Source organism: Alosa alosa, chromosome 2 (assembly GCF_017589495.1).
Source record: "Alosa alosa isolate M-15738 ecotype Scorff River chromosome 2, AALO_Geno_1.1, whole genome shotgun sequence".
NCBI lineage: Eukaryota > Metazoa > Chordata > Actinopteri > Clupeiformes > Clupeidae > Alosa > Alosa alosa.
The window spans coordinates 19,104,105-19,126,657 of record NC_063190.1 but is presented as its reverse complement, the minus strand read 5'-3'; the positions used below and the strand labels follow the sequence as shown (position 1 = coordinate 19,126,657).

Below are 22,553 nucleotides of genomic sequence, written 5' to 3'. Positions count from 1 at the left end.
CAGGGATGTGCTGTCTGTGGGCTGTCAAGATGTGAAACATATTTGTACACTCTGTTTACTGTCTACTGTTAGTGTGTGTGTGTGTGTGTACTTCTGACCTTGAGCATGGTGCAGGGGTCACCGCGCGTGTACATGATGACCCCTCTGCTCTGTGTATATATGTACATGATGGCCCCTCTGCTCTGTGTGTGTGTGTGTATATATGTGTGTGTGTGTGTGTGTGTGTGTGTGTGTGTGTGTCCACTTCTGACCTTGAGCATGGTGCAGGGTCACAGCGTGTACCCTCTCTCTGTGTGTGTGTGTGTACATGATGTCCCTTCTGACCTTGAGCATGGTGCGTCCTGATACATGATGACCCCTCTGGAGGTCCTCAGCTTCATGTCCCCACTCCAGCTGCCGTCCGTCACTCTGTACTTAATGTAGCTGTTCCCCGCAAAGCTCAGGGAGGTTTGGCCTGCCAAGACACACACACACACACACACACACACACACACGCACACCAGGGCGTCTCACATTACTGTTCCTGATTGAGGCAATAACGCTAGGAGAAGATCGTTTCATTCAGAGCCAAAACAATGAGGCACACAATGAGACAGCATGACTCAGCATCACACTAATTCCTGTCTTATGAAAACGGCCATTTCTGAAACAAATCATCAATCTTCAAACGGCGATTAATATCTCCATCTAATGATTTCTGAGGAAACACAGAAAAAATCATCACTTTTAAAGGGCTCTCGAAGGGCATTTCAGCAGAATGCAGGCCCACGCCAATGCCAAGTGCCATATCTCACTATGTTAGGGAAAGAGAAACTAAATCCATCAAGCCGCCCAGTTGAAGTCAGTGTATAAAAATAAATGGATGCTTCCTGGTCCGTGTATCATTCGTTCATTTGATATTCAATTGAGAATCCAAAATAAAAAAATGAAAAAAGGACTTGTTTTTTTCATTATTTGTTTATGAATGTGATACAAAATAACAAATAATGCTTTGTTTTTCAGACTTTTGATTTCATGACCAGCCTCAGGCAGAAAACTGATTTTGATATTTATTTTTTCCGATTTCTGTGACCTGGAAGTCTATCCAAGTCACTTTCTTGGTCTAGACCTGTCAGTGCTAAGTGTTGCCAATTCAGTGACTTTGTTGGTAGATTTAAAATATTGTTATATATAATAATATCAGAAAATATTGTCTAACAACTATAGCGAGAAATTGGGCGACTTGCGCAATGATGGCAAACTTGGTTTAGTTGAATCGACAGAAAATCATCTCCCTTCTCATGCCTGTTTCGTTTATGAACATCGCGTTCGCCCAAAGCATTATAGAAGTAATGACTGGCCTAGGCTATGTAGTATCAGCCCATGTTAGGGAACGTAGGCCTAGATGTTAGATCTATCAGCTCAGATCATCATTTGTCACCAACGTCATTGGAAGGCAGCCAGCTGCAGTAGCCTTCTGGTGAGATTACACCAAAGACAGTAGCTATGACAGGGAAACTAGGGACACATCGTTCAACAAGCACATTGATCAAAGGAAAGAGGGGCTACAACTTCATTCACAAACAGAGCAAATAATTCAAATCGAGCCATAGGCGTAGCCACAGGCAGGCCTAGGCCTGTCTACTTGTCAGTCCTGCCCGTCCAACTATAGGCCTACGTTCACCATCTGAAAAAGACGCGCAATTAACACTGCTCCGAGAGCTCAAGAAACAGTCGCGAACAGGCGGCAGCTCCGTTTAATTGTCAGGTGTGAAATGCGTTCATATTCCACTTTTAATGTCATAGACCTTGCATGCCTATGGAAGGAAAGGCTTTGCAGTAGGATTGTCCAAGCTGTTGCTTCAGTTTGTGTTTTAAGTTATGCGACGCACTGTTGCTGGGTTCATGCCGTTTTGCGCAAGTTTAAAATGTTTAGCCGACTGCGTAATTTGCCATTTTTGTTCAATAAGTTCTACTTTTCATGTCATGAATATAACATGCATATGATAACTCTTTGCAGTTGTAGGCCTACAATATGGTCAATCTATTGTATGGTAGGCCTAGTCCGATTTAACACTGCAAAACAGAAGCAGCAGCTGGCAATGGAAGTCAATAAATAATTTCCGGGTCACAGAAATCTGAAAAAATAAATATCAAAATCAGTTTTGGGCCTTTTCTACATTCTACTTTTGATTTGATCATGAAATCAAAAGTCTGAAAAACAAAGCATTATTTGTTGGTTTGTATCACATTCATAAACAAATAATGAAAAAACAAGTCCTTTTTTCGTTTTTTTCATTTTGGATTCTCAATTGAATATCAAATGAACGAATGATACACGGACCCTTCCTTGGCCCCATTCTACATAATTCATATTACGTTTCATGATTAAATGAAAGGCAATTTTTGTGCAATCCTTTACCCAGGCAGACAAATCCGACCAGAAACATAATATCCTTGGTGGAGGCAATTAATAGACAGTCAGAAGGGTGCTGTTATTGCCCCTCACCTGCACACTGATCCAGGCTGCCAGGCTGGCACTGGCAGACAGAGGGCGCTGTGGGGCCAGTGCGCACACACTGCATGTCCATCGGACACGCCTGTCCCTCACACAGCTCCAGGGGCACTGGACACGCACCTCCTGTGAACACAAACATACACACACACGTACACACACACACAGACACACACACACACACAGCACAGTACAGCACAGGAAATACAGAGGGGTCATGAAAAAAAGACATTCCCCTGGAAGACTATCACTATTTATTTTTTATTCAACTTTCAATACTGTTCAAGTCACTCTCCTTGTGTGTGTGTGTGCGTGTGTGTGTGCGTGTGTGTAAGTCTAGTAGTAATAATAGTAATAATTCTACCTGTGCAGGTGCAGCTCTCTGCTGCAGTCGCTGCAGTGGTAACAATATTCACAGCAGAAACAGGTGTAATAGTACAGTGATAATTCTCCCTGGGCAAGTGCAGCTCTCTGCTAAAGGTGGCTGCAGTGGTAACAATATTAACAGCAGAAACAGTAGTAATGTGCCGTAATAGCTCTACCTGGGCAGGTGCATCTCTCCGTCCTGGTGAAGCGCGGCGACACCAGGCTGACCTGGGCGGTGCTGTAGGTGACCAGTGAGCTGGGGTCCAGCGTCAGGCTCTGCTCACACACCTGGTCCCCTGAGCACTCCAGCCCTCCCGAACAGCTCTGATCCAGAACGCCCACCAGCTTGGCCACCCCGCTCAGCGCCTCGCCCACGTCCCCCAGCCGCAGGGCCAGCTCGCTGGGGCTGTAGAACCCCCCGTCCGGGCTCTCCACCGCCAGCAGAACCTCCAGAAGCGCCCCCCGACCCACAGGCTGGACGCTCAGCAGGTGGACAGGGTCCTGCCCCGGCGGGGGGACGTTGCCCGCGGCAACAGTGGTGGTGGTGGTGGTGGTGGACCCTGACCCGACCAGGCTCTGCAGGATGGCCCTCATCTTGGGCAGGTGGATCCCCACGAAGTCCTCAGGGCTGACGTCCTGGAAGCGGAGAGTGGCCCCCGAGCGCACCATCTCGTCCGTGGCCTGCTCCACCAGCACAGTGACGTCGGTGGTCACTGAGAAGCGGCCGTCGCTCACCGTGGCGTTCAGGAAGTAGCGCCCGGGCTCCAGGCCGGCCAGTGCCACGATCTTGCCGTCCTGCCGGTTGATCTTGAACAGGCTCTTGGGCCGCGGTCGCTGTGTGAAGGAGAGGACATCGTTGACGTCGCGGTCGGTAGCGAAGATGCGGCCGATCACGCCGCCAGGGAACGCGTCCGTGGGCATGACCACCCTGATGTCCAGGGGGTTGGTCACAGGCTTGAACAGGCTGTCCCCGATGGCACGCACAAACACAAATGAGCTGGACGATAAAGGAGGCTTCCCCGAGTCGCTCGCCTAAACAATTTCAACGACAATATCAACAACAAACAATAAACAAGCACCCATAGAAAGACAGAAGAATATCAACTGGTGTTGAATATTCATCAACTGCATATTCAATGTTCTGTAAGATAGCTAACTTTGTCTCTTTTGCTGTACTGTATATGCTGTCACAACAACTGAAGTAAAAAAAACAGAACTATAGGTATACTGTGCACATCTACATGCAGCAAAATCACATGTTGAGAATAACTTTCCAAATGACACCAGCCAGTTTGACTCATCAGAACTGAACCCATTTATGGTTAGAGCAAATAAAACAGATGCTGTAAATTTTTTCAGTGATCTCACCTGGACTTCCAAAGTGTACTCTCTGGTGGTCTCTGGACCAATCATGCGGCTGGAGCGGAGCTCTCCTAATTGGTCGATGACGAAGGTTCCATCCTCGTTGCCAGACAGGATGCTGAACTCAAAAGGAGGGCCATTACGAGGCGAGTCTTTGTCCGTCACCATCAGTTTCAGGATGCTGGTGCCCACTGGTTGGTCCAACTGCAGTTCAACCCAAAAGACCAAAGTTCATTTGACCATATTCCATCATATTGAATTTAAAGATAACACCAAAACTAGTTGCCTAATAAAAGCAGACCACAAAAAGTGGCAAATTGTTGAATAGTGCTTTACAAACTCTTCTCATATAAATAGGAAGATGTTCATAAATCTGATAACCCAGTCACATGTTAAAATTCCTATGAAATCAAATTCACAGTCTACAAAGAGAGAAGGTAAATGAGTTGAAAGGAACCTTTAAAAAGCATACAAATTGTATTCATTTTGGGTGGAGATCAGCTATGTGAATACATGGCATGCTACCATTAACATAAAAGCTCTCGGCCAAGTCCATTTTGTCAAAGTAGCTCTTGGAGGAAAAAAGGTCGGAGACCCCTGCTCTACACATAGGAAAGGAACTAGGTTCCCTCAACATAATGGCATTTAGATACAGATACCAGGTAACACTCAACATAATGGCATTTAGATACAGATACCAGGTAACACTCAACATAATGGCATTTAGATACAGATACCAGGTAACACTCAACATCTGTTTGTAAATTATGCCAAAGGGTTTGAAATAATGACTATGACTGAATGTGTTTAGAAAACCATTAAAAACACAACTATTACATTGTAAAATAGCTTAGCATTGAGCAAAAACATGCTTATGCCAAATGGTATGTTGAGGTGCTTATGCCAAGTGGTATGTTGAGGTCCTTATGCCAAATGGTATGTTGAGGTGCTTATACCAAATGGTATGTTGAGGTGCTTATGCCAAATGGTACTGTATGTTGAGGTCCTTATGCCAAATGGTATGTTGAGGTGCTTATGCTTATTTATTAAGTGGTAAAAAGTGGCAAATTGTTGAATAGTGCTTTATATACTCTTCTCATATAAATAGAAAGATGTTCATAAATCTGATAACCCAGTCACATGTTATAAATTCCAATGAAATCAAATTCACAGTCTACAAAGAGAGAAGGTAAATGAGTTGAAAGGAACCTTAAAAAAGCATACAAATCTTATTCAGCGGTTTTGGGTGGAGATCAGCTATGTAAATACATGGCATGCTACCATTAACATAAAAGCTCTCGGCCATGTCCATTTTGTCAAAGTAGCTCTTGGAGGAAAAAAAGGTTGGAGACCCCTGCTCTACACATAGGAAAGGAACTAGGTGCCCTCAACATAATGGCATTTAGATACAGATACCAGGTAACACTCAACATCTGTTTGTGCTTATGCCAAATGGTATGTTGAGGTGCTTATGCCAAATGGTACTGTATGTTGAGATCCTTATGCCAAATGGTATGTTGAGGTGCTTATGCCAAATGGTACTGTATGTTGAGATCCTTATGCCAAATGGTATGTTGAGGTGCTTATGCCAAATGGTACTGTATGTTGAGATCCTTATGCCAAATGGTATGTTGAGGTGCTTATGCCAAATGGTGTGTTGAGGTGCTTATGCCAAATGGTATGTTGAGGTGCTTATGCCAAGTGGTATGTATGTGATGGAGGACTCTGTGGTGCCCGCTGATGCCGGCTGGAGGCACTCTGGGATAGCAGGTGAGACCGGTGTGCCCACCTGGATGACAGCAGTGGCATTGGCTGGGGAGAAGAAGGGCGGGTTGTCATTCACGTCAGAAATCTCCACGTTGATGGTGACGGTGGAGGACATGGCCGGAGAGCCGCTGTCAAACGCCTGGACAGCCAGGGAGTAGCTGGAGACCTGGGAGAGTGGGGACACGAGACAAGGACATTTACAGCAAAAAATAAAATAAATAAATAAAAAATACAAAAAGGAAACATCAAAACAGGTTCTGAGGCGAAGCCGAGGAGACAGAATGGTGTCAAAAAAGCACTGAAACAGCAGAGCTACACAGCTCTATAAAAACCCCAAAACAAACACCAGAGAGCTGCCACACACAAATGCACGCATACAGGCACACACACACCAGTTAAAATTTAATTTCATATCAGAGGGGTATTTGTTATACTGTATTTGTGATTTCGGTACATATGAAGGTATACGTCATATTCTTCAACCTCCAAATCTGTCTGTGTGTAAGTTGAATGAGCTATTAGTCCAAGAGCATTAGCTCAAAATTGAGTCAAACCCGGAACAAATTAGTCACAAGCTGAATTTTTCAGGATATGTTCAGAATACCTTTAAGAATAACATACTAAAAGTCCCCGTAAATGCCCCTTGTGCTTTCTGAGATATTCAAGATGGCGTCCAAAATTGCCGCTATTTGGAGATTTTTCCATATCTCAGGCTTAAAACATAATACAAATGCAATAAAAATGTTTAAATATAAGTTTTTTCATACAAGGAATCCAAATTCACCATTGACACACTGCTAAAATTAAAGTTAACCAAGATTACAAGGTCAATGTGACACAAAATTCACATAGTGTACCCATTAAGCCCAGGCACCATTTAAGCCCATTTGTAACTTTGTAAATTTTTTGAAAAAGAGGGGCCTGACTAATGCTATTCATTATTTTGTCTAATCACACAATGTCTTTATTATGTTCGTTTTTATTTGGCACCAATCACATTTGTCAATATTGAATAAGGCTCACTTACATCTGTGCAGTCTCAAGGTGGCTCAGATAAAGTCGCTTCAAAACTTTGGTGTTTTCGAACTCCTCAGATAGAGCCTCTTTTCAATTATTTTCAGCCACTGACTAAGTATGTAGATTCATATTATGTAAATTGGGAGATTATTGTTTGTTTTGTGTGTATAAACAGGTAGTTCAGTGTCATTTTTTACCATTTGGCTTTATGTAGAAAGATGAGTTATGCTAGTTAGCGCAGTGAGCAAACCAGTGTCAATAGTCAATACATGTAGCCCTACTGATAGATATGTAACGGGAGTATTTTGCTCTCCATAAATATCCTCTGCGTTGTGTTTTTAAAAGAAAAGTTGAAATAATGCAACATGACGTTCGAACTGGGTCTTACTGAATTTGTTTATTTTCGTACACAGGCTATCACATTCAGGTGCTCCTGTTGCGTGAAATCTGACAAGCCAGCCTGGGGTAGTGGGACACTTAGTTAAAAGTTAATTTTCGCGGAGCATAGCCCCACGTAACACCTACATCACACCCCCTTACCCTTAGATTCCCGTGGGAAAATAAAGAAAATACAAAAACTCCAAAAAGAAAAGCACAACTCATGTGGGGAAATTCAGGGAAACAACATTAACCCTGCTACAGATACACTGCATAAGGATTAAAAATGTTGAGTGTACAAACTATATGTTTTCTGATTTATTTTACAAAAACAAAATAAGGATTTGGATGGGTGAAATAATATTTTAGCCCACCTTGGAAAAAGGCTTTTTTTGAACATAAAAAAATGCCTTTTTCCAAGGTGGGCTGAAATGGTACAGTGACCCAAAAAACAGCTAGCGTAAGCTAAGTTAAAATAAGAATTCCTTGTTAATTCAGAGTTTGGCAAAAGAGGAATAACTATTATGGCAAGGTTTAAAGCATATTTAGGCTACAGGCATTTCTGTATACATTTGATCATGTTTATAAACCATCTTAATGTCTATGAAAAATATGTGAACTTAGAAGGTTCAAATCTCTCATGTCGTGAGCGACTTGCGCGACAAAAACAACAGATTTATTATTTAGCAGCTGCATTTTACCAGTGACAAAAGTGATTTTCTCTTGGTCTGAGCGCATAGTTAGACAACAATGAGACCGCAAATTTCCCTCTATAACCTTTATAATGTAATAGCACATAATATTATATATAATGCTGACTTCATATAATGTAGCACCAATGCCAGCTTTACTAGATGATGAGGGAGAAACTGAAGAATCAACACCAATTTCTGATGATAAGGATGATGACTGAAGTGATTTATTATTATGAAATGTCTCCATTCAATAAACTAATGATGAACTTGACTTACTTACCCTAAACAACATATATTTTGACCTTTTAATTACATTTGTATCAGGTTTTAAGCCAGAGATACGGAAAAATCTCCAAATGGCGGCCATTTTGGACGCCATCTTGAATATCTCAGAGAGCACAAGGGGGATTCACGAGACTTTTAGTATGTCATTCCTAAAGGTATTCTGAACATATCCTGAAAAATTCAGCTTGTTACTAATTTGTTCCGGGTGTAACCCTTTTACTACTGGACTATATTCTATGTCAACACTGATAGTTTTTCAGTAGAATACTTAGGTTGTAATACACACATAAACATTAGTTATGGAAAGTAAATTAGTAAAGTGTGAAATACTGTTATGTCCAACACAAAGTGTTAAATCCTTAGGGTCTGACCGTTTCTCTGTCTAGTTCCTTGTTGACTTTGAGGAGTCCTGTTATGGGGTCAATCCAGAACTGGTTCCTGCGGTCGCCCCTCAGAATGGAGTAAGTGATGCGTCCATTCACCTGGCTGTCCATGTCCTCGGCCATCAACTAAAAGCCAAACAACACAAACACACAAATATAAGACATAAAAAAAATGTTTAAAGGTGCTCATTGGGGTCAGGAATTCAAATTAAGTAGAAAAAGCAAATCCAAGGCACTCTTCTTTCACAAAAATGTTTTAAAAGCCTTTATTTCAATTGTGATTTCATGATAGAAAAAATTAAAAACATGTAAATAGTGTAGAGAAACAACCCACGCGTAGCGGCACAGACAGCATTCTTTAGGAAGTGAAGACACAAACATACTCAGGAAAATAATAAAAAACACAATTAAAGGCAGAGTATAACATAGAGCAAGCAACACATCTGCTGTCAGAAATGTGAAACATTTGATTATAAAACGTATGATTTTGCAAGGACATTTATGACAACACCTTAAAAGCTAGCTTAGTTTCCAACTCCTTTCAAAGCCTTACTTTCCATCTTTCATATTCATGCACGATTTAAAACTCTATGTTAGTAGTCATTAACAAGCTGGATTAATTACCCTGATCACTGTCTCCCCGATGCTGGCGTCCTCGCTAATTATTACGTTGTATATTTCCTCGCTGAAGGAGGGGGCGTTATCGTTCACGTCCATCAGCTCGATGGTTACCATTGCAGTGGCGCTCAGGGGTGGGTTCCCGCCGTCCCAGGCTTCCACATTCAGGAAGTAATCCTTACACACCTCGAAGTCCAGATCATCGGCTATGGTGATGGTGCCTGGGCAAGGATAGGGGCCAGTGAGAGCAGAGACTACACACAAACACATTACATTTATATTGCACTTTATCACATACCCAAAGTGCTTTATAACGAAGGGGCGTGTACCTGACAAACACCAAAGTGTTTGAAACATAATAATTGAATCGCTTTTGGGAGCCAAAAAGACAATGGTGGATTTCTTTCCTTTTCCTGCGTACCTCACTTTAACCACTTCTAATATTTAGCATTCTCCTGGGAGATGCCTGGTAGCTGTAGACTACTGAGACTAGTAAATGACATGTAATTTCAGATATACACAAGAGAGGTGGTACATTTCTAGTGATATAGGTATGGGATCTCCCAGAGTGGCCAATCAACAACCCACCCTATTTACCATCAAACCAAAATCACCTACAAAGCAACATTTGCGGGCAAAAAACATCACCAACAGAACTGCTTTCTGAGAACTGCGAGAGTATTTCACTGGTGTTATCAAGTCACTCCGACAGTAAAATAAAATTCTATTCTTTGGGGCATATTTAATTACTATTAAAAATTCCCTCTGTTGCACGCACGATTTGTTTATCCAGCACCGGCTTTGCAAATAACATGTCCACAGACAAGGTAGAATATTTTGCATGACTTATAAAAGTACGATGTATTGCGACATCAGATGCAAGTCAAATTTGTAGTTTCTTATGTCTCATTCCATCGAACTACAGATCCACTACCCAATCTGGCAAACTTACTGTACATAGTGCGGTAGCCGATAGAGGGCCGCGAAGCGAATGCAGAATTGCCGTTCACCCTGTTACGAGTTGATGAACCACTGAAACGATTTTGGAAACATTATTTTAAGGTACAAAAAACTCTTTGGTGTTGCTTTAAGGATGACTGGTGTTCAAAAAAAAGATGATCCACACACCAGTCTGAGGAAAAGTTGGCGGCTCGAAACGTCACAAACCAAATGACGTTAACACTATAAATGGGAGCTATATGATGTGACCTATGACTCTTTTGAATACCGATTGTTTCCGATCCTGCACCCAGCCCAAATCGGCCTGGAGAGGTGCGTTAACTTACAATGCTTCTTCATGGACGACTGGTGGCCCTTAAAGTCTGACCTCTGACCTCTGGCTACGTCGATAGCAAACTTCCTTAAAGTCTGACCTCTCACCTTTGGCTACGTCGATAGCAAACTTCCCCTCCTCGTTGCCAAAGCGGATGCTGTAATAGATCTCGCCATTGGCTCCAATATCGTCGCTCGCGGCAAACACTCGCAGCACCTCGGCGCCCACGGCAACGTCTTCTGGAATGGTGACGGCGTAATCCGGCTTCTGGAAGACGGGTGGGTTGTCGTTGACGTCCAGAACCATGACGGTGAGGTCCACCACGGAGGACAGAGCACCCTCGGCAGCGTCGCGGTCAGACGCCTGCACCCTGATCTTAAACATTTCCTGCGACTCTCTGTCCAAAGACTTTTCCAGAACAACGACACCAGAGGAGGCGTCGATGGAAAACACGCCGTCAGCAGAATCAAGCAGAGAGTACACCACCTTCCTGTTTACACCTAAATAACAAAGAAACAAAGAAACAAACAAACAGGAAATAAAGATGTTTAATGCCTTAAGGCTCCATCACCTCAAAGGACAATAAGTTAGGGAATACTAAGATGTTCAGACATTTTCTTAGTGTTACACGGCAAAGGAAAACGTAGAATTTAGTATCAAACTATATTTAGATGGGCTATCGCGATAAGGATTGAGGGTTAGATTAATTGATAAGTACACAACCTGACTTAGATGACTATTCTCAAAATAAGGTATTTTATATCAATAGTTACTGATACCCCAAACTAATAACAAAATCTAAACAGATATTCCAGGATACCCAAACACACACAAAAGTAATACAGATAAAAGTGTGTACTAACCTTCGTCAAGGTCGTTGGCTTGCAGCCGAGTGATGAGCGCTTTGGGAGAGGCGTTCTCAAAGACACTGGCCAGGTACTGAGTGAACGTGAAGGAGGGTGGGTTGTCATTCACGTCCAGCACAGTCAGGGAGATCTCGGAGCGACAGAACAGGCCCCCTCCGTCTGCAGCCTGGGCTATCAGCTTATAGACGGGAATCCTTTCCCGGTCAAGGGCATTGGCTATCTTCAACTCACCTGAGTGGCAGGAGGAGAGGGGAGAGCTATTAGAAAGACACAGACAAACAGACAGACATGCGAATGCGCACACACACACACACACACACACACACACACACACATACATACACACAGACTGACACAAATACACAGACAACTATACACACACACACACATCTGCGCACACACACACAGCAATCATATGGGCAGGTTTAAGTCAAAAAGTTACTGAATGAACTTCCTATAACTATAAAACAAATAAACAAACAACAACAAAGGCCAAACAAACACCTTTCAGTTCTCATTTCAGTTCTTGTTCAAGTGAATTGTCAGATACTGTACCTGTATTGGCATCCATATAGAAGTCCTCCACTCCAATGCCAAATAGTGAATACTGAATGTCTGCATTGGTGCCAACATCATTGTCTGTGGCGACCACGGTTAGGATGCCTTTGTTGATGGGCACATCTTCAGGGATTAAGCTCTCATAGAGATCCTGGCACGGACGACATCCACAGAGACAGCTCACAAGACAGGCAGGTAATAAAATACACATACCAAAGATACTTACAGCACATGTTTATGTTACATGTTTGTAGTTATCGTTTTTTATCTAGAGTTAATGTTTTTATCTAGAGCAGGGGTCTCCAACCTTTTTGGGAATGAGGGCTACCTGAAGACCCGAAATCATATGGAGGGCTACTCATTTAAAACAAACATACCCTCACCCCTTTTTTGCGAGGGTAGTCCTCCTAAATAATAGGCCTATGTGATTTTTACTTTTAAATTATCAAGATTGTGCAGGCCTATACGTCTTTATATATTAAGTAGGGTTGCAAAATTCCCGGGAATTTTCAAAGTTGGAAACTTTCCATGGGAACTAAAGGGAATATATGGGAATTAACAGGAATAAACAGGATTTAATGGGAATAAACTGGGAATTTCTAATATGGCAAGCTAGTCTATAACAGGGAACTTAAATGTAGTGGACAAAACCCCATCTTGCAGCATAATATTAGTTAAAACAATCTGATTTAATGCAATTTCAGTCGAATTTCTACCCTGCACATAAGTCAATCACATGCACACAGCAATCAGCATAGGCTAGACATAAAGGAAACCTATGGTGCGTTCATGTGCGTGGGAAAAAAATGTTGTTGAGTGGTGTATCTTGGGCAGTTCAGTGTTGCTAGTTTAGCATGCTAGTAAACCATAGGCAGAGAATGGGATTCCCACTAGCATGCTAGCTAGCTTTGTATGCTAAGCTAAGCGAAAATACGAACATAAACAAAATGTTAATGTTTGTATATGAAACAGTTTGTATGAATTACCCAAAATTCCCAGTTAATTCCCTAAAATTCCCATTATTTCCCAGAATTTCCTTTAATTCCATGAAAGTTTCCAATTTTGAATATCTCCAAAATTCCCCAGCTTAACTTCCAATGGTAAGTTTCCGGAAAGTTTCCGGAAATTTACCGGAAATGTTCCGCCCCTTTGCAACCCTAATATTAAGCAACTGTATTTTCAAATTTAATATCAATAACCTATGCAACACTACCAATATTTTTGTTCAGTTTGTTAATTTCAAAGTTTGCATGGGGAATCTAATCTATTTTTTTTTTGTTTTACAAAAAAAACTATCTTTTTGTGCAATTAATAATTTGGGTTACCCAATTTATACCCACCCACCATTATGAATTCAGGGGTTGTTTAAGTTCTGATTTCAGTGGACAATTCGGTTTTAACATTTCAATAGTAATCGCCCACACCACCCTAACATATGAAAACTCCTTTTAAAGTTATTGCACAGCTGAAATGATCCATGATCTGACAAAAAGGGTAATGCACAGTCCTGCTCAGTCATGCATGCTATAACATTTTCAGCTATTATCGGCAGTTGCCTACGGAGGAGAAAAAGGCCTGTGAGCTAAAGCAATTGTTTTTCAGTCCTTGAACAATCATGCAAGAACCGTATTTGACGAACATGGAATGGCCACAGAACTTTAGCAAAGATATGCTTCCATTGGCTACACCAGACAAGCACGTTTTTTCCCCTTTACTGTCTATGCGTCGCGAGCAAGCGTGTATGCGCTCCGCTTCCGTTGTTGTTTAAAGATTGAATGGGAACGGATTTGGAGCCAAAGGCTAAAATTTAACGCAGCTACAATTTGTAAGGTATCACCAATATCAATTTAATGTTACAGATGTATGGCTACATACATTCTTAAAATAGTTCTGGTCTAGACTTAAATATCTATTGAAAACTTCACAATGGAGCGTGTTTTTTAGAGCGTGATCTGCAGGCGACCTGTTGGCTATTTTTTTTAGAAAGTGCTGGCTAGGGCCTCATATAGATCAGCGGGCTACCTGGTGCCTGGTGCCCGGGCACCGTGTTGGAGACCACTGATCTAGAGTGCATCTTACAAAAGTAACAATGTAACATACTTATGTGATTGCCTGGACATGGTTCATAGTATAATATAGTCCTGATGTATTTAGCTTGTGTAAGTTATGATAGAGAACCTCTGGTACAACACTTACATAAATGCTTTCATCTAAATAAAAAAATACCTTTTTGTGAGTAAGTAAGGTAACACTGTACATGTATACGACTTCGTCTTTGTTACTATTTAATTACCAGAACAGCTTCAAATTCAAACAATGACATCATGTGAAAACTGTATGATGTTTTAAGGAATAAAGGAAAGCCACAGAGGGACATTTGCACACCTTCTCACACACAGGGCTGTTGTCATTGGCATCCATGATTGTGACCTCGACTCCCACCGTGGTCATGAAGAGGCCGTCACTGGCCGTGATGTTAAGGACGTACAGGTCCTGCGCTTCACGGTCAAGCGGGCGCTTCACAAACACTTTCCACTCTCCCTTCACTGGGGTGAGAGCAAAAGCTCCTTTGGGATTGCCACCTATGGAAATATATATGGAAAAATAAACAGACATCCAGTACATTAATGATTAATAATGATTAATAATACACATTGTAATTCCAGATTACAGTACATATGTGCCAAAACACAAAGGTTAATGAATTATAAAGGTGACTGATATTTAGTTGAAGCTTTTATCAAATTGCCATGGACCCCCAATGGTAGGTTCGGAGCGGACCGATAGTCGGTGCAAAGGCTGCTCCATCATACCACAGAATCATAATATGTTTAATTGTTTATATTTATATTGATAACCAACTTGCAACATTGCAAAGGGGAAACAAAAGGGAAATCACCTTAGATATGAATCAATGCCTCACACTCAATGATTTCAACTGTCCTAAGCAAATCTCTCAACGTCTTCCAACACAAAAACATACACACTTTATAATGATGAGCTTTTTCTCACCTGCAATGTGGAAACTGACGAGGCGGTTCTGGTCCGAAGTGTCTCCATCTCTGGTGCTCAGGACTGCCACAACCTCCCCAGGTGGGTCGCTCTCCCTTACCGCACCCCTGTAGTAGTCCCTCTCAAAAGTTGGTGGGTTGTCGTTCACGTCAGCAACAGTAACGCTCACCACAGCTGTGGAGGACAACGACACAAGCTCCCCGAGATCAGAGGCCACAATGCTGAAAGCATAAGAGGGGGACGTCTCGTGGTCCAATACTCCGACGGTGGTGATCCATCCTGTCTTACTGTCAATAGCAAACATCGAGTTGGTACTAGATATCGGGTCCATCACTGCATTATCAATCGTCCCAAGGCTGTAGGTGACCTGCCCATTGGACCCCCAATCGGGGTCTAGAGCCCTCACCTGGATCACCCTGGTGCCAATGGGCAATCCCTCCATGACCATGGCCACGTACGAGCTCGTCTCAAAGGTGGGCTGGTTGTCGTTGATGTCCAGGACCTTCACCTCCACGTCCACCACGGAGATGGACTCGACAAAGTCCTGCCTCATAGTGGCCGAGACCTTGAAGCGGAAGTTGCTGACAGCCTCGTAATCCAGCGCCTTCACTAGCCGGATGAGTCCTGTTTCTCGCTCGACTAGAAACGTGCTTCCGAGATTGCTCTCCACGGTTTCTCCATTCACCACGGCAAACATTCCGGTCTGACCAAGGCTCAGGTAGACGGAACCCAGCGCTGATCCTGCAGGCGTATCTTCTGGTACCGTAAACGAGTACTGAGGCTGGGTGAAGGAGGGAATGGTTGCTTCAGGAGGGAGCACATGGATGAAGGCCGAGACAAGGGAGTGTTTGGCAGGGGTTCCTCCATCTGTGGCTTTGACGAAGAATGACAAGACCGTTCCTCTTAGGTGCGCCACGCTGCCCTTGGTCACCATCCAGCCGCTGTCCGGCTCTATCTCCAAAACATCCACAAGGGGAAGCCGGGCCTCGCTGTAGAGCGAGTAACTCACCCGGCCGTTAGTCCCCACATCAGGGTCCTGGGCTTGGATCTGAGTCACCAGAGAGCCCATGGGGGCATTCGCTTTGATGCTCACCCTGTACTCCACGGCACGGAAACGAGGGGCATTGTCATTTTCATCGGCAAGTATCACACGAACAGTGCAGAAGGACGCTCGACCTCCCCCATCCAACGCCATTACAGTTAGCACTATGTCTCTGTTCGCCGGGCTCTCTCTGTCAAGCTTCTGTGCTGTAGTGATCAGACCGTCCGGAGCTATGTTGAACTGAGTCTTCCCAATGTCGTTGATGAACGAGTACACAATCTGTCCAAAGAGCCCAGAGTCCTCGTCTGTTGCTCTCACTTGTATAACCCGGGAACCGGCTGGGGCATTTTCTCTCACCTCGGCCAGGTAGAACCTCTGGTTGAACACCGGGCTGTAAAGGTTAGCCCCAAGAACGCGGATGTTTACCTGCGCAGTGCTCGTGAACACACCATCAGAGACGGACACGTTCAGGTTGTAGAGAGATTTCATTCCCTGTCGACGCTGATTGGATAGAGTGATGATTCCCGTTTCAGCGCCCATGAAGAAGTTCATCCTGTCGTCTCCTGAGAGGATGCTGTATCTCAATCGGTCTGCATCCGAGCTGTCTGAATCTGACGCCTGGACACAGGTCACAAAATGGCCCCTCGAAGCAAGTTCACTCACAAAGGCATCGTAGAGTGGTTGATTAAACGCTGGAGGATTGTCATTAGTGTCAATGACCAGGACGGTGACAGAAACCTCACTGCTTTGTGCAGGGTCCCCATTGTCTGTTGCTCTTACGATGAAGCCATAACGCTGTGTTTGCTCATAATCAAGCATGCGGGTGGTCAGGACAAGCCCACTGCTGCTGTCAACAATAAAATACTCTGTGCTGTTGAAGGCATCGGACAAAATTTGGTAGCGGATCAAATTGTTCTTCTCCGAATCTTTGTCAGTGGCCAAGATCTGCAGAACAGCAGAACTGATCATTGAATTCTCAGCAATCGTGGCTGTGTAAGATGACTTCTCGAAGATGGGAGCGTTGTCGTTAACATCCAGCACAGCAATGTCCACATCAACCTCTGACCTCGCCCCCGTAACAGTGTCTGTGGATCGCACTGTTAAGCGGTAGTAGGGGTTGACCTCAAAATCTAAAGGGTAGACAACACTGATGACCCCGGTGTCGAAGCCAATGTCAAACTGAAGGAAGGGGTCTCCGTCCACAATTGTGTATATGATATTCTGACCCTCAGGGCTGGTGGCATTGATGCTGAGAATAGGGGTCGATACTGGGATGTCCTCTAGGACTGATATTCCATAAAAGGGCTTTTCAAAAACAGGCATGGCCTTGTTAACGACTGTTATAGGCACATCCACAGCAGTGAAGAGTGACGGATAGCCTCCGTCCCAGGCAAGGACAACCACTTTATATTCAACGTTTGACAGATCAGCATCGAAGGACCTTTTCAAGAGAAGCTCACCAGTTAGACGGTTGACCTCAAAGTTCCTGTGCTCCTCTTTCAGTGTGTAGAACACCTCTCCATTGACCCCTTTGTCACGGTCTGTGGCAGACACCTTGAAAATTAGCGAGCCAGGCTCAGCATCCACTTGCACAGTGGCGTAGTATGGCAAGCCAATGAACTCTGGGGCATTGTCGTTTACATCCTCCACCTGAACAGTAATAGTCACCCTCGCCACTCGCAATCGGTCATACTCCCTACTAGCCTCCACCACCAAGTCATACGACTCCTGTTCCTCACGGTCAAACGGTATCCCTGTGGTCTGGATGACTCCTGATGTGGGTCTAACCGCGAAGCGAACCCCAGCGTTCAAGAGGGTGTACTTCAGGGGCTCGTTAAGCCGGCTGCCAACGGCGTTGACCACAGCGACCGTGGTGACGTTCACGTTGTTCTCCAGCACTGAGGACACATAGGAAGGCTGGCTGAAAACAAGTCCGCTGTCCATGGATTCCCTCACAACCACTGTCACCAATGCCGTGCTGAAGAAACGCCCGTCGGAAGCTTTCACATTAAAGCGGTAGCGGTCCTTGGAGAGACTGCTGTTTCTCACCGAGAGCACACCGGTTGAAGGGTCCATGGCAAACTGGTCTATGCTGTTGTCAGCCAGGGAGTAGATGAGGTCACTACCCTGTCCACTCAAGTCTGGGTCAGAGGCCTCGACTCTTAGGGTCTCCACACCAGCATAGGTAGGGAGGAGCAGGACGGCGTCATAGGCCTCCTGGGAAAACTTGGGGGGAGAGTCGTTTGTGTTTGTGATCTTAATGACAACCTCTGCAAGTCTCTCAGCAGTCAGCTGAGGCCTCCCACTATCCCTCACGTTGACCCGAAAGTAAAACTCTGAGGAGGTCTCGTAGTCTAAGTTGGCAATGGTCCTGACCGATCCTGTTCCGGAATCCACAGTGAAAAACGATTTGGCGGTATCTTCGACAATATCGAAGACCAGGAGGGCATTCTGGTTCCGGTCCGCATCCACAGCCTGGATCACCAGCGGGCTGCCATTCTCACTCATAACCACGCTGTTAACGGGTGCAGCCTCACTGATAGTTCCTGTGTACCTCAGCTGCCAGAACACCGGCGGGTTGTCATTGTCATCCACTATCTGTATGGAGACAGTGGCATTGGAGGCTATCTCTGCCATGTTAACCGCCTCAATGATAAGGGTGTAGAATGCCGAAGCCTCAAAGTCAAGGAGCCTTTGCGTCGTAATGACCCCAGTGTAGCGGTTGATGCCAAATCTCCTTTCGCTGTTTCCCTGGACAATGTCATAGATGAGTGCCGTTCGGCTGATCGCACTGACGGTGGTGACATAGCTCCCTACTGCTACGTTCTCTGTAATTTCAGCTTGGTACTCCTGTTGGGTAAACTTGGGGCTGGAGATGACGGACAGAGCGACAGCGATCCTGACTGTGGCAGTGGCACTGAGGGGTGGCGTGCCACCATCGATCGCCCGCACCGTGACCGTGTAGTATCCTACCGAGGTGAGGTCCAACTCTCTGGCCACAGACAGGACTCCAGTGAGTGGGTCGATGTTAAACGCACCCCCTGTGTTTCCTGGTGGAGGGAAAAAGAGCATATCATAATGAAAGGAAAGTGAGAGAAACTAATAGCAGGAACATTCTCATTCATTTTATACTACATAGTAGTACCACCAAGAATAGTTGATGATAATAGAATACTAACTCCTCAATAGAAGATAATAATAGAATATACTGACTCCTATTCCAATATTTGGGTGAGTAGTGTGGGGCAAATGCACCTGCTTCAACAGAGTAGATAAGTTCTCCATTTCTCCCGTTGTCTTTGTCAAGTGCAGTGACCTGCAGGACTGGCGTTCCAACTGCAGCAGACTCGAACACCACCCCATCGTACACTGTACTTGTGAAATAAGGGGCTTGATCATTTGCGTCCTCCACCACCACAAAGATTCTAGCCAGATCTCTGTAGTACGGAAACTCCTGATCCTTCACCTTCAAGAGCAAGGAAAAGAAAACAAAATAGATCCTGATACACAGTATAATTAAAACTAAGTTTAATTTATCCCCATGGGGTAATGTGTTTGAAGTAAAAACAAACCCATGAAAGTAAACACATACACAGAGGTTATGAAAATGAATGCATATCTCTTAGGCTGTTGGTAAAAAAAAAATCACATCAAACACTGGGTAAACACAACTTAATAAACTACAAATATAAAACAGAATTTTATTCATCCCCATTGGGCAGTTTGATTGGAAAAAAATAAAATAAAGGCATGAAAGCAAACACATACAAAAGAGCCAGGGGGAGAAATGCATGTCTCCTGAGCTTTCGGCTAAAAATAATAAAATAACAGATGGATAATAGGTACTGAAAAAACAATATGATTCATTCATTGCAGACTAAATGCTTAGACTTAGAAAACTTTAATGTCCTTGAAAGGGAATTTGTTTTAACACAGACACATTAAAACACAACAGTACACACACACACACACACACACACACACACACACACACACACACACCCAAACATCTATGGCACTATATATTATACATTGTATATTGCACTTCGCCTAAGTAAAGGCCTACACATATAAATAAATAAACACAGTGATTACCATGATGGTGAGAACATGCTGAGTGCGGGCCTCAAAGTCCAGCCGGTCGGCTGTGTACACAGCGCCAGTGCCGGGGTTGATCTGGAACATCCTCATGCTGGCTGGGTCCACGCTGCCATGGATGGAGTAGCTCAGCTTGGCTCTCTTGTCCAGGTCTGTGGCGGACACCCTTAAGACCTCCGTGTCCGCTGGAGTCTCCTCGGAGACGGTGATGTCGTATGAAGGCTGGGAGAAGACCGGAGCGTTGTCGTTGCTGTCCAGGACTCTGATGAATACCTGCGTATGGGAGAGAAGGTCATCTGTTTGAAATGTCGAACGATCTAGTTGGATAACTTTAAGGGGGATCACGCTGACAAGCGGCAAGCGGCAGGTTTCTTATTGTTCTCTATGGTTCAGCAGCGGAACGGTGGCAGCGCTGGCGTAACGCTAGCGTTGCACAAGCTGAGCGTTGAACTTGGTTCAACTTTCAAAGTGCAACACGAGCGTTTTCAATTATCAGTTTAGGCAAACCGTCTGTGTTGCTTAGGAATGAGACAGAACTTATTATGGTCTGAGCGTTGTGTTACGCTTGCCACTGCCGCTTGCCGCTGGCCAATGTGATCCCCGCCTAATGTTTCTGTTTTTACAATACAGGAAATAGAGTCATACCTGAGTGGTTGCTGTGTTTGTACCGTCTGTGACCTGTACAGTCATGTTGTAAAGGGACTGGGCCTCTGCATCTAAAGGCCTCGCAATCACAATGGTTCCCATTCCTCTTTTAATGTCAAACGGGCCATCATAACTTCCTGTATTTAAGATACAAACAAAGAAAGATGAAATTACATGACTGGACAGATATCAGAACTACATAAATACAGCACATACTGTACCGGCAATTCCTAAATGTGTAATACACACACACCTGTTTCAATAGAGCAGTTAGCACATGGGGTCTGAGGTATGTAGAACATCTCTTGAGATGTGCGACCACCGGGGAACATATAGATAATTATAATGAAAGATCGCTTTTTTACGCTTTACGCGAGTGAAGAGACATAAGGGACTTCAAAATTCATCTGGGTCTTGAAGTCAAGGGGTCGTTATTTATTTAGCTGGCAAAGTGCAAAGTCTGTCAGCAGACTACAGCTGCACAAAACACATTAAACTAGAAAACTGATTTTGTGTAATTATGACCGCCGCGCACCGAAGCCAGATTTATTTCTTTTTTCTTTTTCGCATGGCCAATTTTTCGTCAAGGATTCCCGGGACACTGAAAGACCGGGGTGCACGGCATTTAGCCCCACAAGGATAGCATGGAACCATTGTTTTTTGTTTTGATCTGTAGCTCCCCCGCTGTACTGGACCCCCCGAAAGGAGGGTAGGGCGGACACAGTTTTCTGTGAATATCTCGAGAACCATAGGGTTTAGGAGGACCACCTTTTTTTGTATGTTGATCTTGACACCCTCTGAATGCATGCCAAGTTTCGTGGAATTCCGTTAATGGGGGGCCATACAATAAATTAATTCATGTTACTGTACACCAACTGGCCTGTAGGTGGCCGGACACAGTTTTCTGTGAATATCTCGAGAACCGTAGGGCCTAGGAGGACCACTTTTTTTTGGTATGTTGGTCTTAAGGGGCCATGTCAACCCATCCCATTACCCAAGTTTTTTGGACTTTCGTTCATGGGGGGCCATACAATAAATTAATTTATGTGTACATTTAGTGACCGTAAACAGAGTTTTCTGTGAATATCTTGAGAATCGTAGGGCCTAGGATGATCAATTTTTTGCGTATGTTTGCCTCCAGGGGTCATGTTAACCCATTCCATATGCACACATGTGCATAAACAGATACTCACACACACACATACATTTACAGTAATCATACGTATGACACATACACACACAGTAGACATACAGTATGTACGCATGCATGCACATGCACACACACACAGGCACACCCACAAGCACATGTACGCACGCACACACACATAAACACGTACACGCACACATGCACACAATTCAAGAATTTCTCAGAATTATGAACAGGCAAGATGGGGATGGGGTTGTATACAATGTATTTTACATGTGAAATCTATGAACTAATCATGTTTTGGTACTTGTTGTCTAGCAGATACCAGTGAGAATCGAGTGTGCATAATGCAATTCAGTGAGACAGTTAGAATCATATATGCCTTTCACCTTTTGTTTTTAGCCAGCAGCCAGACCAGCAGATACCCTGAATTACTGAAGCTAAGAAGGTTTAGTTAGTACTTGGATAAGAAACCTCCTTGGAAGAGCAGGTTCCTGCTGGAAGTGGTGTTGGTTGCTGGCTAGTAGGTGGCACTCTTCCCTGTGGC

At 44.0% G+C, this 22,553-nt stretch overlaps 1 protein-coding gene across 1 annotated transcript in view; it reads right to left on the bottom strand.

Moving 5' to 3' along the window:
* Window positions 1-22,553, bottom strand: part of LOC125290891 (protocadherin Fat 3) — a 69,762-nt gene that overhangs the window by 18,328 nt on the left and 28,881 nt on the right. The window contains exons 7-23 of the mRNA XM_048237316.1: window positions 21,113-21,184; window positions 20,860-20,996; window positions 20,212-20,487; window positions 19,372-19,582; window positions 15,075-19,166; window positions 14,448-14,644; window positions 12,060-12,213; window positions 11,502-11,735; window positions 10,746-11,138; window positions 9,372-9,586; window positions 8,736-8,873; window positions 6,012-6,155; window positions 4,229-4,426; window positions 3,037-3,892; window positions 2,489-2,620; window positions 376-454; window positions 99-177 (exon numbers count right to left, since the gene is read on the bottom strand). Of these exons, the coding sequence (XP_048093273.1) occupies window positions 99-177; window positions 376-454; window positions 2,489-2,620; window positions 3,037-3,892; window positions 4,229-4,426; window positions 6,012-6,155; window positions 8,736-8,873; window positions 9,372-9,586; window positions 10,746-11,138; window positions 11,502-11,735; window positions 12,060-12,213; window positions 14,448-14,644; window positions 15,075-19,166; window positions 19,372-19,582; window positions 20,212-20,487; window positions 20,860-20,996; window positions 21,113-21,184 (7,607 nt within the window). The remainder of the gene's footprint in view (window positions 1-98; window positions 178-375; window positions 455-2,488; window positions 2,621-3,036; window positions 3,893-4,228; window positions 4,427-6,011; window positions 6,156-8,735; window positions 8,874-9,371; window positions 9,587-10,745; window positions 11,139-11,501; window positions 11,736-12,059; window positions 12,214-14,447; window positions 14,645-15,074; window positions 19,167-19,371; window positions 19,583-20,211; window positions 20,488-20,859; window positions 20,997-21,112; window positions 21,185-22,553) is intronic.